Genomic DNA, 18,678 nt, shown 5'->3' with positions numbered 1-18,678 from the left:
GATGGAAGGTCGTACGATAAGGACAGAGTCCGTACGATATGAAGGAGATGTTTGCATAGAAGAAATGGAGTGTGCTTGGTGAGGGGATAGCAACGTATGGTGGGATTGCCTGGTAGCCATACGGTATGGACAAGATTGAGGCCAAAGGGGTGGTGCAGGGGGAAGATGATGGCGAGATACTTGCAAAGGTCGTACGTCCGTACGGTGGTACAGGGAGGAGGATGTATTGTGAGTTTGAGGTGATTACAACAAGGGGGAAACTAGAGAGATGCCATTTGAAATGCAAAACACAAATAACTTGTAGAAGCCAGAGGCCAAATAGATACACACTTGTACCAAATAGCAATGATATTTTACATACAAATCATGCTCCAATTTGCCAGATCCGAGCTGAGAATTACACAACGAAATAGGGTGAGGGTTGAATCCCACCAAAACCGGAAAACCAAGTAGAGAAGATCTTTCACTTCCGAAATGGCGAACAACAGAGAATCCCAACAAGAATTCGCAGTACAAAGAAATAATTCAAATTGCATGCCAACAACTATCTACAAGTCGTGCTTGAATACCCGTCGGAGAAACCTTACCGAGGTTCTACAAAGATAGCTGATGGCTACATCTACCTACAGAAACAAAAATAAAATGGGTCCGAGATATACTAAATCAATCAGCCCATTAACAAAGGTTTTATTAATTATTTATTTTATAACGGGAACATTACATTAGCTCAGATTGTACAAATACCTCTATTGGTGCTACTCAATAAAACACGTGGTAACCACAATGATAAACTCGCTGGGGCTATTAACACCTAACTAGCACTGAGGATCTATACAAGATGTTTTTGGGTCAAGGATATCAAAATAGCTAAGACCATTGGATCTTAGAAGCTTTCTAGGTTTTTGTCAAATAGATAATAAATCACTAGCACACAAGTGAGAACTACAGAATAAGGTTCTTAGCTCAATTCATGGTTCCTCCCATTGTAGTACAATTCCTAATCATCAAATAAGTGAAAAGGGGATTAACCCAACGTTTTTCATTCTACGTTTGTTCAATTCTAGAAATGTTTGGGAACATGTCTTTGGGTGGGTGTTAGATGTTGTGAGACTTTCACACCATTGCCCCATTGCAAATGAGGACCCCCTCTTTTTGTTGGCAGGTTTAGGTAGTAGAGTGAATTTGGTAACAATCTAGGATTTAGAAAGCCTTCTTAGAACATCGAACATGAAAATTGCACAAAATGACAAGATTTGGCAAAGTATAAAAACTTGAAAATTTGGTGAAATTTGGGTAAGTGTAAATGGCAATGTTTTGCTAAGTCTAGAAGTAAGAATTTAAAGTAAAATTTTGAGCCAAGGATGTGTAAATTTTTTTGAGTAAGAGGAAGCATCTCTTCGTCTCAAGTTGGAGGTAGAGAAAGCACCTCTTTATCTCAAGTTGGGGGTAGAGGAAGCACCTCTTTGACTCAAGTGGAATAAAGAAGAGATGATGCAAAAGGAAGAAATTTACTTAAGACTTACATTAAAGTTAAGAGGATCTTATGTGCATATTTGGGCTTAAATAGCATATTTCTTACAAAAGATTGGAGGTTAACATATAGCACTGCTCTGCTAATTTCAATCTAGAAGAGTCCATTTGCACGATGTTCAAGCAAACACTTTTATCTTGACAAAATCTATGTTCATTTAAATATCACATGGTTCTAAGTAGAAGAGTTTTGAAAAGCTCATATTCAAGTTGCTTCTGTAAGGAAAGAAAAATTGTAGGTCATTATCATTGCCCTACATTTTGTTGCCACATAATGTTGGTAGCAACACGAAATTTTTTCAAGCTAGTTTCGTGAATCTCTAAGTTGAATTTAATATCCGATTGTTCAATGTTGATCGATCAATCGACTCCAATTCGTATATCAAATTGTTTTACTGAAGGCTTTCACGAAGTCTTTTTCGTCTTACTTTCTATCAAGCCTTTGCTTGATTTTTGAGGCCTTCATCGTCTTTTTCTTTGCTTTTGAGTTTGCGTTTGTTGTTTTTTAGTCCTTTGGTTTTGCTCATGTCATGGCTTTCAGTTTCCCCTTCATTTTGGTCTACCGTAGAGCGTAATCAGAGTTGTCAATCAAGAGTTATGGTCATTTCAGTGCCTCAAAAGTGGACCTTTTTTATGCAATAACACGAATTAAAATTATCAAGTTATATTTTTAATTTGACATTCGCTTTTTGAAAAGTATAACTTAAATTCACTTTATGTTATGTTTTTAAGTTACTTTATCATTTAAATTTTCACTTAAAGTAACTATAGTGCACTTTATGTTATAATTTTATATTGAGTTACTTCTTGATTTTTCACTTAAAGTCACTATATGAACTATATAGTTTCAGTTTAATTTTTTATATTTAAATCAAATGCTCATTTAAATGTTACTTTTTAAATGATATTTATGTGTGATATTTTTAATATGATATATAAATATTTTTTATGTCCCATTAAAGTAACATTTTAATGAAATTAAATTGATATATGTTCGTTAAATAACTTTAAGTTATCAAAAGTGGACATTTTACATGTCACTGCATATAAAGTTCAACTTAAAAGCATAAGACTATCAAAAAGTGAACCTCTTTGGCGTCATTACATAAAAAGGTGATTTTTATATGTCATTGCATCAAAAACATGAGATTTCACTTAAAATATGCAGTCATCTCCAAAAGGTTCGATTTTGACCAAATGCATGTTTTAAAAAGTGTCATGCACCGTAAAAGGTCTGATTTACCTTGTTGAGAGTTTTTAAAATATGCATGTCACCACAAAAAGTGCGATTTCAACCAAAAACATATTTTAAAACATGTTATGCCTCCTAAAAAGTCCGATTTTGGAAGAGCACATGCATTTGCTCTCCAAGAACCTGATTTTGCACATTGTGAGAGATTTACTTGATGTTTTTGCATGAGATCATCTCCAATAGGGTCATTTTTGCTTGGCAATGGATTCTTGCTAATGGACGTTTTTCTAAGCTCTATCCTAGAGCACGTTTTTTGTTAAAACTTCAAATAAATCCATTTTTCACCAATGTTTTTGCCTCAAGAGGAATCATTTTGGCATTATTTGGTGATTGCATTGCATATTGGTAAATGTCTTAGTGTTCAACAACCAAAACAATTTTATCTCACTCCTTGGTGAAAAATGTTTTTCATCAAAAATGTCCCATAGCACATGCAATCCAAAAACGTTGGATTTTGGTGCAAATTTAGGGAACATTTTGGCATCTTCCTCCAAAAACGCCTTGTTTTCTGCACTCTCCAATTCGAATTTACAAAGTTTGAAAAAATGGAAGTGTTTTTGAAGACATTTACAACATTAGAGCATCTTTTTCCTTCATTTTTGGCACTTAATCTTCATGTAAGTGGACTTATTCTTTCTTCCTATTTAATTTGTGCTTATGCTATTGATTTTATGCACATTATTGCTTGATGATTGCCACTTGTTGAAATCAATGCCATGGAAAGTGCATTTTTCCTTAAAAAAAGAAAAAATTGTTCATTTTCATGTTTTTGGTTTTTCCCCAATTTCCAAATTCGAATGTGTTGAAGTGTTTTGCATCTTGACATGTTTGAGTCACTTTCCAAAGGTACATTTTTCTTTTGAGTTTTTGTGCTTTGTGGTTACTTACAGGTTTTCTCCGCTTTGGAGAAGTTAAGTTACAAGTTCTTTCCCAAGAACTTGTAAAGAAATTGTTGTTATTTCACTTCATGCAAAAGCATCATCATATTTCACCTCTATCTTCCATGTCACAACACTTTGCATCTTATCTGACAAATGTAATCACATGTTTTCCATCTCATTCACCATCCGCACATGCATGTAATCCCATTTTCTGCTTCCATTTGCACAACACGATTACACGAAAAGCCTTATGTGTAATAACATCTCAAAACCCCAATTTTGACTAAAAGTCAAAAAGATGTCATTTTCATCTTCCATGTACTTTGACTTCACCTTTTCACCAAAGATGACTATAAAGTTCATTATCCCTCTTCCATTTTTCATTTTCATCTCTCCAAATGCATTTGCACCTTCATAAGCAAATACATGTTTCCACATCTTTCCATGCTTTGCACTTTATCCTCCATTCGCACTTGCGTGTAAAAGTGCATCCTCCATCCGCATTCGCATCTCATCTCGCTTTTCATCTCCCGTTACATGTTGCACTTACATGTACTCATTTTTCATACAATAACATCTTGAAAACCCTAAGTCACATTCGAAAATCAGCAATCCTCATTCACACATTCTCATGCATTCCACCTTCACACATTTTCATTTCATTCAATCTTCCATTTTCCATCTTCATAACACATCATTCCACTCATTTCATCTTCATTCACTGCATATGCATATGATTTCTTTTTAAGATCATTTCATCGGATCTACAAAGTCTCCAATCCGTTTCCAAATCTTCGTTGCTGATCGCAAATCAACTTGTATCGTGATTCCTTCTGATGATGTGTTTATGTTTTGAAATTTTTGTGTTGTAGCACAAACACAAGAGATGCCCTCATCATCAAAATCCAAAGGAAAGATGAAATATCAATACGATAAAGAGTTGGCTCATGCAACTCCATCATCAATTGCATTTGTTCTTGATAATGTAATGGACACAATGATCGGTCATTTTGACATGGCTGATTTTATGTAGAGAGTTGAAGCTCCTGTTGGCCACAAGATGAAGCACATCAAAAGAATTAACATTCATTTGGCGTTTGCATTTCCTATGGCAGCCATGGAACTTGATTTTCTTCTTGGATGTGCACGGCGTTCTAGTCCAAAATCAAAGACTATGAAGGATGCTGACGGCGAGGTTGTCATTAGCCTTGATCCAAAGGTCATTGAGCAGATCTTTAAAGTACCACATAAAGCAGAATGTGCAGATCTAACCAAAGAATCATCTGTGACATGCTGGAATGAGCAAAAAGGTGATTATCAAAAATATGTCAACCAATACTAGTTAGACAATAAAAGGAACAACTTCTCAAGATGGCCAAAGACCGTTCATCGGTCTTACTTCAAACAAGAGTGCAAGGATGTCATCATCCTTCTTAGTAGAGTTCGCGGTCTCGAAGATTCTACTGATTTTGAGCCATGGTTGTACAAGTTCATCTTTCAAATCATGGAAAACAAAAAACACATCTTTTGGGAAGAGCTAATCAAAACTGCACTTTGCCAGCAGTTAGTGAACGTGGGAACTTCAACAATTTTTTACATGAACTCCTATTTTGTCTACATTGCTACTACCATGGGATCTTTCTCTAGTCTCTCAACCAAAGGAGATCATGTTCAAATTCCTATTTGCGATTACTATGACCAAATCACTCTGGCAAATAGTAAGTTTCATTACAAAAGAGTCCAAGATGCCTTGTTTGGGCATTTCTGGTGCTTATTTGATTGACAGTTATCTGTGAAGAGAGTATCTGATGCAGCGTGGGAAAAGGTGAATCAATACAGTTGTATTTACATTCAATTTCCAACTTTTACATACTTAAGAGTTGGGTATTTCAAAGGTGAACCGTATATCTTACCTAGGTATGTTATAGATCGAATCATCTTGATAGAGCTAGCTAGATAGCTCATGGACATGCAAAGTGATCACTATGCTATGCATAGGCCTGGTTTTAGCATTACTTCAGCACCCTTGGCGATTGGCAACTATTCAATCAATTTTGTGCCTAAAGCAAATAACACAAAAGCAGAGTTGCAATTAATCACCTTGACGAAGTTCAAAGCTAGATTTGACTTTGATTACCAAGAAATGAATTCTCAAATGAAAAGACCTTAAATGCATGTTCATCGCATCGAGGACATTTGGATTGATATGAGAACAAAGCTTGACATAAAGAAGATGGGCTACTGTAGATTAACCTTACAGCGGATAATCGATCTCAACATGTTGGAGATCCCTTTACATTTCCAAGTTGAAGATGACAGCAACATTCTTGATCCGGAGTTTCATCAAGTCGGCTTTGATAAGAAGTGTCATTTTCCTATTCAGTGGCAACAGAAGGACGCTACATCTATCATGGATAGATTTCAATCCATCTTGGTAAACACTAACAAATGGCTGAAAAATAAAGGCCTTAAAAGAGTTAATCCTAAGATGGGATTGGATTGTGGAAGCTTTGGCCCTCCTGGCAAGAAGTCATAGCTATAGATTACAGGGAAAGATGGTGCCTCATCTTCTGATGCTAAGGGTTCCCTCAAATTCAAATTGAAGGGTGGAAAAGGCTCTAAGACTTCTCAAATCTTCGAACCAGTTCAAGAATCAAAAGAAGAACTGGAGACAGAATCGGATGAAGTAGATACAGATGAAGAAGTGGAAGTCATGAACATATTCCCCCAAAGCCTGCACAAACTTGTGCACCATCTATACATGAGGCACCTTTTTCTAAATGAGGTAGATGATGATGTGGATTCATTCTCCACGTTTTCACTCCTATTCCAGTCTCGGAAGTTAATACAATAGCCCTTCCTATTTCTTCCGTTGCTTCTCTCATTCCCGCAAATGAAGAATATGAGCATTTGGCAAATGTGTTTGAGGATTTTTCAACTCTCACAAGTGGTCAAATTTCCCAACTTGATACCTCTTTGACAGGTTTTGAGCTTTTCATGATAGAGTACTCTCAACATGTTCCTATGGCTTCAACTATGCAGACTGAATCTTGCTCGGTCGCTACGGAAATACAATCTGGATCAATGCCAATGGTCTCCACTGTATCTACTTTTATGGATGAAGGTTTCAGCTTGCCTACATAGTTGAGAAAAATAACAACAAAGAGAAGAAAAGTAGTGGTACCGCTAAATAATCTCCCTGTTAAGAAGACTAAATCCAAATCTTTGAAAGATAAGATTGTTTCAAAGATTTTGGTTGATTCAGATAAAACCAAATTTGTTGAAGTTAATGAGCCCTTGGTGGAAAAACCTGCGGAAGAACTTACTCGTTTTGATTACATGTTTACTAAGATTGAAATTAGGAAACAATCACATCTAAGCATTTATAGGATGCTCAAGATGCATTGGCAAATGTATCAAAGAACAAGCATGAGCCATGGAAGAAGAAAAATCAACTGAAACAGGAAGTTTCTCGCCTGAACGAGGTCATTCGGCAACAATCTTCTCAGAGTGTTGCTATTATATCTGAGACATCCAAGGAGAGAAAGCTGATTGAAGCCGCCAAGTCTTGGATAGGAGAAATCCTCTCTGAAGAAGTCTGAGCCATCACGGAGGCATTTGCAATTCTTAGGCATGTCAAAGACATGAATGAAATGGACCGAAACTTGATCTCTTCTTTGACTCGAGAAGCGGATAATTTGAAGAAAATCCTCAATGATTGGGATGAAATGGAAAGATTTGACCTAGATACCTTGGTCTCATGTGACATTCTTTTGTCATGCGAAATGTTCTTTAGATTTCAAGGACTTGTTGGTTACAAAGAGGAAACATTGAGGAAGCTAATCACAAAGTTGCAGGGAGCACTTGGAGATTGTCAAGTAGTTGAAACAAGCGTTACTTATGATTTGGAACAAATGGGATGTCAGGTCATTGATGAATCTAGTAATCTCATTGCACTTGAAAGGATAAGCTCAGAATATACAATCAGGATCAATGTTGATGTAGATTCTGAAGACTTTGGTTCGCATACAATGAACAAGTTTGTCTTGTATAAATCCTCAACAAAACACTTGTTAGGTTCTATGGCAGCAAATTCCAAAGTTGTGCAATCAGCATATGCAGATGTAGTGAGGATCAAAGCCATATCAAAGACCATGGAAATTGTCGATCTACCCACAGTGCGTGATATCATTGTCAAATTCAAGGCACTGAGAAACAATCTTTAAGATTGTTGTTTTTGTTTTTATTTCATCTTTGTAAGTTTAAGAGGATGCATTACATGAAAAGGTGTAATAACATGTAATGCGAGTTACATGTATGTCAAAGGATGTAATGCAAGTTGCATGTGCAGTTGCATGTAACCCTATATTTTCTCTTTTAGTTAAACTTGGTCAAAGTTGGTTGAGTTGCTCCCACTCTTTCTTCCACCTTTTTCTCAATTCCTATGCCTATATAAAGGAGTGCCCCCTCATTGTAATCATTATCTTTATGCATAAGAGCTTTGAAGAAATTGTGCCAGCAAAACTTTGTTTGTGTAGCACTATTTTGAGAGAAAGTGAATCCAAAGGAGCATTTCAGACTTAACTTTGATTAAGTGAGACTATTACTTGCATGAGTTATAAGCTTTGTCTATAATTCATCTGAGTTATCTTCGATTTATGTTATCTTATGTTTTGGGTAATTGTATCTTGTGAATTGAATATAAAAAAAGTTGAGAAGCAATTGTAGCCGAAGCTTTGACCAAGAGCAATTGTGGAAATATATAGCTAGAAGTTTTGTTTGTAGCTTATACTTCTTTCTTAATTCGCAAAATAGTTAAGTTATTCTTACTTTTAGGAGTTTGTGCCCTAATTGTAAAGTTTTTCCATTTAGAAGTATGACCAAACTTAGAGTCAAAGCGGTACATTTTCAGCTAGCCTTTGAGTTAGTGAAGGTTTATCAGTATCATTGTTTCCATCTCTTGATAGAAGTGTAGTTAGAGATTCACCCTACCCATTACTCACTCCACAAGTAAGTGGATTCTTTCTTGAAAGATAAGAAGAAAGAATATTGGTAAAACACATTTTATAAAATCTCTCGACTTCTTGTTTACCTTCAGTTGATCCAAGGAACGGTGAGAAGGTGGCTGTCTCACACGGTGTGGCTAGTCATCCTATTTTATGACTGAATTTTTACCCAAAACTATCGGTAGCAAAATATCCACCCAACAATTATTAGGGGCAGAAGAATTTTTATTCATGATCCTCCTCATGGGTGGTCATGTCTTCAAATTGTTATCATGATGATGGCTTCTAGTCCCGATGGAAGATAGTGGCATCTCCATCACTTGTTGGAGCTACAATGGCTCCATATGGTCTTCTCTAAGAACCTTCATAGTTTTTTGTTCTAGACATCTCATCTTCCACACTAAGACCCATAAAATCTTTGAATGGGGACTAACTCCTATCGTGAGGTACTTGTGGGATTTGACTTGCTGCCGAACTTGCATGTTAGGTGGGAATTATAAATATAGTGGTACACAACTTTCTTCATTTATGGTAAAAAGCATTCCATTTATTGCTTTTATTGTCCACTCTACATACATGTGGCTATAGGTTTATAACTTTATGCAGGTCCACCTCTCCAAGATATCTTCTTAATAGTCGGATGCTTCTACCCTTACTCCCCCACCCCCCACCATTACATCTCCATATATCATTTAAGTTCTATCTCGAGATATTGCCATATTCCACTATTGGTTATATCATTTGTTGGATGATTTTGTAATGTTTCGTTTTAGAGTTGCCTTATGAAGTCTCGTACAAAAAAAATTCTCTAGCCCTTTGCATGTTTTCTTCGTTACTTTATTGTCCACCTTTCCAACAACATTCCATAGTATGCTTCAAGTAGTTTGTTCGTGTGCTTCAAGTAGTCCGGTTGTGTGCTCCAGGCAGTATCCCTCGGTGCTTCGAGTAGCCAATGCTTCAGACAGTTCTTCCACAGTGCTTCAGGCAATTCTTCCACAGTGCTTCAGGTAGTCTTTCTTTATGCTTCGGGTAGTCTTCCTCAGTGCTTCAAGTAGTCCTTTTCAATGCTTCGATAGTCTTCCTCAATGCTTCGAGTAGCCAGTGCTTCAGGTAGTTCTCCCTCAATGCTTCAAGTAGTCTTTCTTTATGCTTTAGGTAGTCTTCCTCAATGCTTCGAATAGTTCTTTTCAATGCTTCGTTAGTATTCCTCAATGCTTCGGGTAGCCAGTGCTTCAGGTAGTTCTCCCACAATGCTTCAGATAGTCTTTCCTCAGTGCTTTGGGTAGTCTTCCTCAATGCTATGAGTAATCTTTCTTTATACTTCAAGTAGTCTTCCTCAGTGCTTCAAGTAGCCAGTACTTCAGGTAATTCTCCCTTAGTGCTTCGAGTAGTCTTTCTTTATGCTTCAGGTAGTCTATACGGTTCATATCGGAAAGACAATATGGCTTTATGGCCTGAGGGTGATGAGAGGTGTCCGTACAACTGGTTGGAGATGGTTGCGCAGTAAGGAGCAACATGGTCGTATGGTAAGAAAATGGTCGTATAGTTTGTGTGCAACGCAGGCAATTGTATGGTATTCATTAAGGTGTCCGTACAGTTTGAAATGCAACCATACGGTGAAGTTTGGGAGTTGTGCAGATGGGTACGAAAGTCGCAAAGGGCCATCAGGGTGACGGGTGGAGCTGCACTTTGAGATGCCAAAACAAAGTGAATATATTTGCTAGAAATGACAATTAATGCCAGTACAAATATTGAAATCCAATCACAAATATATAGATATATGTATTTGCAAACAAAGATGGTGCCCGGAATTGCTAGATCTAAGCAAAGTATTGTAGGCAATGGAATAGGTTGAGGGTTGACTCTCATCGAAATCGGATTAGCCAAGTAGGAAAGATCTTTCACTTCCGAAATGATGAACAATACTGAACTCCAACAAGAATTTGTAGTACAAAGAAATAATCCAAATTGCCTCCAACTACTACCTACACGCTGTGCTTAAATACCCTTCAGAGGAACTCCCATGGGTTTTCAAAGATACTCGGCAGCAACACCTACGAAAACAATTAAAATAAAAATGGTCTGAGATATACTAAATCAATCAGAACCACAACTACAAATATTATTAACTCGGGCTCCATATTAATTAATTAAAGTAACAAATTAAAGGTCCTTTTATTATTTAAATTCTTGTACTAGTTAATTAATTAATTTAATTAAATCATTAGATTAAAATTTGGCGACATGACAAATCCTCGCTGCCCAAGGATTGCTTGCCCCCAAGCAATCCATCATTAGAAGAAACGCCAACAACTTCAAGGTCCCAAATCAAACGTACAAGCGAGACAAGTGAAATGAGATCAATCCTCCGCAGCACCACATTGCTATCAAACTTTCGCTACGCCACTCTAATATAAATATTGTCATGTCCTGAGTCAGAAGGATTCCAAACCAAACACACAAGCAAAATAAGTGATGTGTCATCAAACCTCCTTTGCACCACACTGTCATTAAGCATCTGCTACACCACACTGTCATTAAGCATTGTCATAGCCTTTAGCAAGATCCCATTGACACAAATTGATGAAATCTTTCACGTGATTATGTTCAAAAATCTTTGGGTGTGATCATGCACACAGATGTCGATACTGACACAAACTCAGCCACTGACATAATCACAATGACCACTATTATATTCCTGATGGACGAAACCTTGATGAAGAGAGCTTCGGAGGTGATAATGTAGGCGAAGGGGGGCTCGAGCATGAGTACCTCGACAACAAGAGCTTCGACAAAGGGCGTCGCGATGATGGGAACCTCGGCAAAGATTAGTACCTTAGTAAAGGGAATCTCAACGAAGAGTAACTCAACGAAGAGACCCCGACCATGAAAACCCTGGCGAAGGGAGCCTTGGCAGAGAAAGCCTCAACAGAGAGTACCTCGGTGGCACACAAAACCCTGGCTAAAGCCTCGATAAGAGTAACGTCTTAATGGCAACAAATGTAGCTACTGCGATGGACACAACTATAATGACAAACACACAATGATGATGGACACAACCACAACAATGTCAACAGACACAACTACAGCGATGGATGCAAACTCGACAACAGACACAAACTTAACGTCAGTGATAGACACAATGACGATGATGGACATGATGATGGACTCGGCAATAGACACAGTGACAATGATGACAACAGACATAATGAAGATGACGGACATGGCAACGACAACGGTGACAAACATGATGGACTCAGCAACAAACATGGTGGAAGTGATGACAACGGACATAATGACAATGATGGACATGGTGACGGTGACAACAATGGACATCATGACGGTGGCAAACATGGTGATGGGGACTGCGATGGTGACGAAAATAGACACAACTACGGTGATAGACACGACGACAGGCACAGTAATGGTGATGAAAACAGACAACTATGGTGACAAACAAGGCAAAGGTGATGATAACAAACACAACTATGGTGATGTATACAACCATAGTAACGGACATACAAGCTTCGCAATGGACATGACCACGATAATGGACATAGCTCCAATGAGAGACATATAGCTTGGGCAACAAACACGACCTCGGTGATGGACACAGCCTCAGGGACAAACACAACACCGATGACAGATTGAACCTCAACAATAGATACAGCTTCTATGATGGACACAACCTCAGCAACTAATAGAACCTCCATGACAGATAGTGCCTTGGCGACGGGCATAACCTCAGGCACAACTTTAGTGATGGGCACAACTTGATCCGTTCATGTCTTCAGAAGATCCATACAAGCAACATCTTCATTTTTTAGGTGTTCTACCCATGTTGGTGTAGGAGAAAGATTTAGCAAATCCTCCTGGAGCACCCTTGTAATCATGCCTTCATTCTCCTCACATAATGCATCACCCTTATCATTGTCATCCATTTTCTCCCACTTGTGCAAATGAGATATTAGTTTTTCTTCACAGTGCTTGAAAACATTACTAACCAATCTATATGCTGCTATAGAGGGGATACATTCTGGATTACAAACAACCCATAACATAGATGTGATGGGTTGGCGTATTTCATCCATCTCTGCAATGCATGAAATCATAAGAGTCTCCATAGCAACTGAAACCTTAGTATCATGATCTTCCTTAATGGTGACCACGAAGTGATGAAACATGTCATGGACCAAATTTTGCAACTTGAGATCTAAGAGGAGGTTACCCACTTTGACATTTGCACAATTCTCCAAGATTGTAGATTTCCTGCCAAAAGGATCACCACTGATGTCATATAGGCTCTGAAAGCTGTCAGCAATCAAATGCAAGATCTCTATCATGGTGTTATCATCATACGGTGCTCTAGGAGCTGAAATTCTCAAGACCTCACTGAGACATGCTGCAACTACCAACGTTTTTTCCTTGTTATGGTGTCTCAAAAGCCTAGATTGACTTAAGGCATCCTTAATCAGCAAAAGGATTCTTTGTATAAATCTTTAAGTTAATTGGTTCACCGTAGACAAACATACTTCTAATATATCTAATGGAAGATCAACACCCTCGTTGAGCTCTTTACCTATCTTTTGTAATGCCTTCAGCCACCACTCTTCATCATTGTTCGACACCATAGTGTGATCCAAATACCAAAATCTCTCAATCATCCCAGTAGGATGGCAAGATCACTAGCTCTGATACCACTGTAATATTTCATTCTAGAGTTGCCTTATGAAGTCCCGTACTGAATTTTTTGCTCTAGCCCTTTGCATGTTGTTTCCTTTGTTACTTTATTTTCCAACTTTCCAACAACACCCCGTAGTATGCTTCGAGTAGTCTTGTCATGTGTTTCAAGTAGTTTGGTCGTGTGCTCCAAGTAGTATCTGTTAGTGCTTCAGGTAGCAAGTGTTTCAAGTAGTTCATCCACAGTGCTTCAGGTAGTCTTTCTTTATGCTTCAGGTAGTCTTCCTCACTGCTTCAGGTAGTCCTTTTCAATGCTTCGGTAGTCTTCGTTAATGCTTCGGCTAGCCAGTGCTTAAGGTAGCTCTCCTTCAGTACTTCAGGTAGTCTTTCTTTATGCTTCCAGTAGTCTTCCTCAATGCTTCGAGTAGTCCTTTTCAATGCTTCGATAGTCTTCCTCAATCCTTTAGGTAGCCAGTGCTTCAAGTAGTTCTCTCTGTGCTTCGGGTAGTCTTTCCTCAATGCTTCGAGTAGTCTTCATCAGTACTTCGGGTAGTCTTTCTTTATGCTTCAAGTAGTCTTCCTTAGTGCTTTAGGTAGTCTTCCTCAATGCTTCAAGTAGACAGTACTTCAAGGAATTCTCCCTCAGTGCTTTGGGTAGTCTTTCTTTATGCTTCCAGTAGTCTATATGGCTCAAATCAGAAAGAAAATATGGCCGTACAACTTGAGGGTGATGAGAGGTGTCTATACGACTGGTGGGAAATGGTCATGCGGTAAGGAGCAAGAATGGTTGTACGATTTGTGTGCAACACAGGCAGTTGTACGGTATTCATTGAGGTGTCTGTATGGTTTGAAATGCAGTCGTACGGTGAAGTCAAGGAGTTGTGCAGATGGGTACGGAAGTTGCAGAGGGTCGTCGAGGTGATGGGTGGAGCTACACTTTGAGATGCCAGAACAAAGTGAAAATATTTGCTAGAAATGCCAGTTAATGCCAATACAAATATTGAAATCCAATCGCAGATATATAGATATATGTATTTGCAAACAAAGATGGTGCGTGTAATTGCTAGATCCGAGGAAAGTATCACAGGCAACAGAATAGGGTTAGGGTTGAATCCCATTGAAACTGGATTAGCCAAGTAGGGAAAATCTTTCACTTCCAAAATGGCGAACAATATTGAACTCCAACAGGAATTCGCAATGCAAAAAAAAATCCAAATTGCCTCCAACTACTACTTACATGTCGTGGTTAAATACCCTTCGGAGGAACTCCCGAAGATTTACAAAGATAGCCGACGGCAACACCTACGGAAACAATTAAAATAAAAATGAGTCTAAGATATACTAATCAATCGAAACCACATATACAAATATTATTAACTTGGGCCCCATATTAATTAATTAGAGTAACTAATTAAATGTCCTTTTATTATTCAAATTCTCGGACGAGTTAATTAATTACTTTAATTAACTCATTACACTAAAATTTGGGGATAAGACAGATTTCATACTTGTATAAGGGACCTTTAGATGCATATTCATTACCTTATGTAGGATGTGTATCATGCCCTCATGAACTGACTCTTGAAGAATTTTGTTTACGAACAGTTTATTAACAAAGATCTATAGCTATGGCCTTTTGAAGACACCTTATTTGGTTGATTTAATCTCAAAGCCTCCACATTCTTCGCTTTCTTGACTCTAACATATTTGGTTGGAATATACAATTGGGTTGAGAGATTGAATCCTTGATTATTATAATTTTCTTAATCATCTGGCTGAGGGTTTTGGAGCTTTGAGGATTATTTTGTAATTGCATCTTGCAAATTGTGCTGAGGTAAACAATTTTCCATTTTTCCTACTGTGTCATTTTGTGTTTGATTGGCAATTATTTCAAGCAATTCAGAAATAGTACTATCTTTCTCTCACTATTATGCCCGGAACAGTGACAAGAAGGTGCTCATACTAGATTTTTGTTCTCAAGTTCTAAACCACTTTGTTAAGTTATGGAGGCATAAAAAATTAGAAAAGGTTGATTAGGTCTTTTTGCATTTAGTAATTCTTCTTATCCATTCAGCAATTTTACTATCTATCTCCTACAACTAAACCCAAATAGTGAAAATAAATCTCGAATTTCAAAACCTGGAGCATCAATTCCCCATACCCAGCTGTACAAGCTAGCATATTTCAATTTTGGGGTTGGCACCTTATGATGGTGAGGAGCTAAACACACCTGGATTAGAGGGAACGCCATTTTGTTCATTGTATAAACCAATAGGTTTAAAGCTACTTATGCGTAGGGTTGCTTTTCTTTTCTTAACATAACCATGGACCCAAGTTATCTGGCCGTTGTTCACTAAATCTGAACTTTAACTTTCTCCGCTGCAACAAACCTATGATTTTCCAGATCTGTCCATCTGCTAACTGTGCTTTTCCTACACATACTCCACTTTCTGCCCTACTTGTGACTGGACTGCCTCCCTTTAAAGACTACAAAACCAACATAGATATCATGCCAACATAATTGGTAACTATCAAACCTCAGGGTTCATCCCCACAATCTTCAGTGGTTAATAATCTGGAAATTTGTCATTGTGACCAGGAAATCCAACCTTTCAGCCTTTTTGCAGGCCCATTTTTCAAAATCAATATGTTGTTCTCCCTAAACTCAAATGTGACCTGAAAATAGAGATGTTTGTGATGTGTTTTATCATTTGAGTACTGGTTTGAGCATTGCAGTGAGAAGGTGGTCCAGATGTTCATTAGATTGTGGAAGTTAGGCAAGATGGTAGAGGATAGCCAATTTGAACCACGTTGACACCATAGGGTAGCAGAGCAATTGCCTTAACAAAAGCTAGTTATTCCCAACAGGAGATTTCCAAGGTAAATCCTTGAGTTCTATGCGTTGATCAATTTCTGTCGTTGCAACTTTAATTTCTAATTTTGCTCATAATATTCATTACACTTTGAATAGTCCATTTTTTTAAGCAAGTAGAAAGATGGAAATAATGTTAAGATTCATTGACTCTATAAATTAAAGAATTTTTGGATCAGTATTATATCATGAGCACAATGGATTTGATTAACTCTATAAATAAATGAGCTTGATACCCATGGGATGTTAGCAACGAGTACAACTGTTTATTCAGGAATGTCATCAGAGATCAAAATGGCCATAATATAATCCTTCATTTGAAAATTCACACTGACCATTTGCATATCTATGCTCCCTTAGTATTTGAGGACTGCATTGCATCTAACCGTGTGGATGCAATTCCCTTGCTTTCACTGTGTAAATGGATATGATAGGCAAGTACATAACAATACTGTAACAAAAGAATTGTGAGATGCAATATGTTTGGGAATATGGAGATTGTGTTCAAAATAACTGATGTGAGGTATCAATATATCAAGGATTTTTAGAATCTCATGTAAGATTCTTGCCTTCCACTCTATATGACGTTTTTTTAATTGCAGTATTTTGAGCTGCCAAGGCTGGGTCAGGCTCAGTGAGTCTTCAGCCTTGAGTTGCAGACTCGGATGAGTCTTCAAAAACAAGAAAATAAACACAAAATTGAAACAATTATGATCATTTTTCATGAAGTATATATTTTGGATTTTCAAATGCCATAGTTCATGAGAAATGATTTTGAATGTTTTTTACTTTTTTATTGAATTTTGTTTCATGTTATTTTTTGCACAGATTCTCCACCAAGATTGGCAGCAAGTCATAAAATAGCTTGCTAATTTTTCTGAGTCCATTCTCAACTCTATGGTTGTATTCATTAGTTTCTTTACTAGGTTTCAAATAATTCTCTGTCTAGACTAGCAACAATCAACTATGACAGAAGCCTATAAAGTTAAAACTCTCGAGTAACACCCAGTAATAATGTCCATGAAATTCCATAAGTCATCACTGCTTTCTAGCCTTGAAAAGGTTTAATACCATTTCTACCTGAAACATCCACATAAAATACATTAACACATTGCAGTTTGGATAAACATACCACTTTTTCAACTATCCCGACACGATGTACTGTACTGACAAGTTCACCCATATCAAAAGGCACAGATGCTTCTATCAAGACCATAGAATCCTGCATGCAAATATCATATGAATTAATGATAGAGAATATATCATATGCACTGTGTATATGGCTCCATGCAATAAATAATAAAAAATCTGCAGAAACAATCTTTGCTAAACCTTCAACTTATTTTCAACAGCAGAACAAAATTCTTGCAGACCAACACCATTCAATGCTGAGATACAAATAACATCCCCTCTATTTTCCGCTTCTCCTCTGATTCTCTCAGGATTTGTAACCCTGTCAACCTATATTATGAATCATTACATTTGAACATGTCCAATGGGAATATGTGGATTTTGTATATTTGAATGAGAAAGTCAGAGCAAGAGTACATTACCTTATTCCAGAGAGTCAACATTGGAATGTGCTCAACATCAAGTTCTGCAAGCACTTTCTTCACAGCTTCTGTCTGTTGTGAAGCCAGAGGATGGCTATAGTTGAAACAGAAACAACAATGTCATGCCATTCCACATATCTTACCAAATAATTAAATAAGAAGCATTAACTACCATGGAAATAATTTAAGTTCATCCTACAACAGATTAGTTACAAACCCTAGAAGCATTAGGCAGAACTAAATAAATGTTCTTGAAAAAAATGGGGTGAAGTTAAAGCTACCTTATGTCTACCACATGCACCAACAATGAAGAATCCCTTATTTCCTCCAATGTTGCCCTAAATGCAGCGACCTACAGGAAAAGACTAATAAGAGGTGCATGAAGGAAATAGTTTGAAACTCTAACCCAGCTCAGAAATGAACCAACATTGATAGAACTATTCAGCCTAATTAAAGCATTAAAAAAATAAAAAAAAATCCTTGCATAAAATAATGAGTCCGTTTTGAATCTTGACCTAGAAAATTAATCAAAAGCCAAGTAAAATCAACTATTTGCTAAACACAATTCTCAAATAAATAATTCTGCCAGCACATTAGCCATATGTTGTACTTCTAGTCTGGAAATTTCCGAAGTAAACTAAAGATGGAAGCTACTGTGGGCAAAACCTAATAATGTGAATAGTAAGAACCTTTATAGATGGTACTAAAAAGTATGGGTGAATTCATGTTTGGATCATGTGTAGTGAATACTACTGATATAAGAAACTCTTTTCTACAATACATACTGCCGGAAACAACAAGGTATTGTAACAGATTTGTAAAAATGCATGTTTTTAGATAGGAGTAATACAATTTGAGTGTCCTCTTCTACTAGGAGGAAATTGTAAAAATGGATGTTTTTAGA

General features: G+C 37.3%; 1 protein-coding gene across 2 annotated transcripts in view; it reads right to left on the bottom strand.

Annotated features, from left to right (window-relative positions):
- LOC149538503 (GTP-binding protein, HflX) overlaps nucleotides 1-18,678 on the bottom strand; it is a 188,039-nt gene that overhangs the window by 25,941 nt on the left and 143,420 nt on the right. Inside the window, exons 9-12 of one of the 2 annotated variants that reach the window (XM_089799831.1) lie at nucleotides 18,056-18,126; nucleotides 17,775-17,868; nucleotides 17,554-17,682; nucleotides 17,354-17,443 (exon numbers count right to left, since the gene is read on the bottom strand). In XM_089799831.1, coding sequence (XP_089655957.1) covers nucleotides 17,354-17,443; nucleotides 17,554-17,682; nucleotides 17,775-17,868; nucleotides 18,056-18,126 — 384 coding nt within the window. The remainder of the gene's footprint in view (nucleotides 1-17,353; nucleotides 17,444-17,553; nucleotides 17,683-17,774; nucleotides 17,869-18,055; nucleotides 18,127-18,678) is intronic. The other variant, XM_089799832.1, reaches the window with a different exon arrangement.

Source organism: Cupressus sempervirens, chromosome 9 (assembly GCF_028749045.1).
Source record: "Cupressus sempervirens isolate cs-2001-9-10 chromosome 9, ASM2874904v1, whole genome shotgun sequence".
NCBI lineage: Eukaryota > Viridiplantae > Streptophyta > Pinopsida > Cupressales > Cupressaceae > Cupressus > Cupressus sempervirens.
The sequence above is the reverse complement of the archived record's forward strand: the minus strand, read 5'-3'. Positions and strand labels throughout refer to the sequence as shown.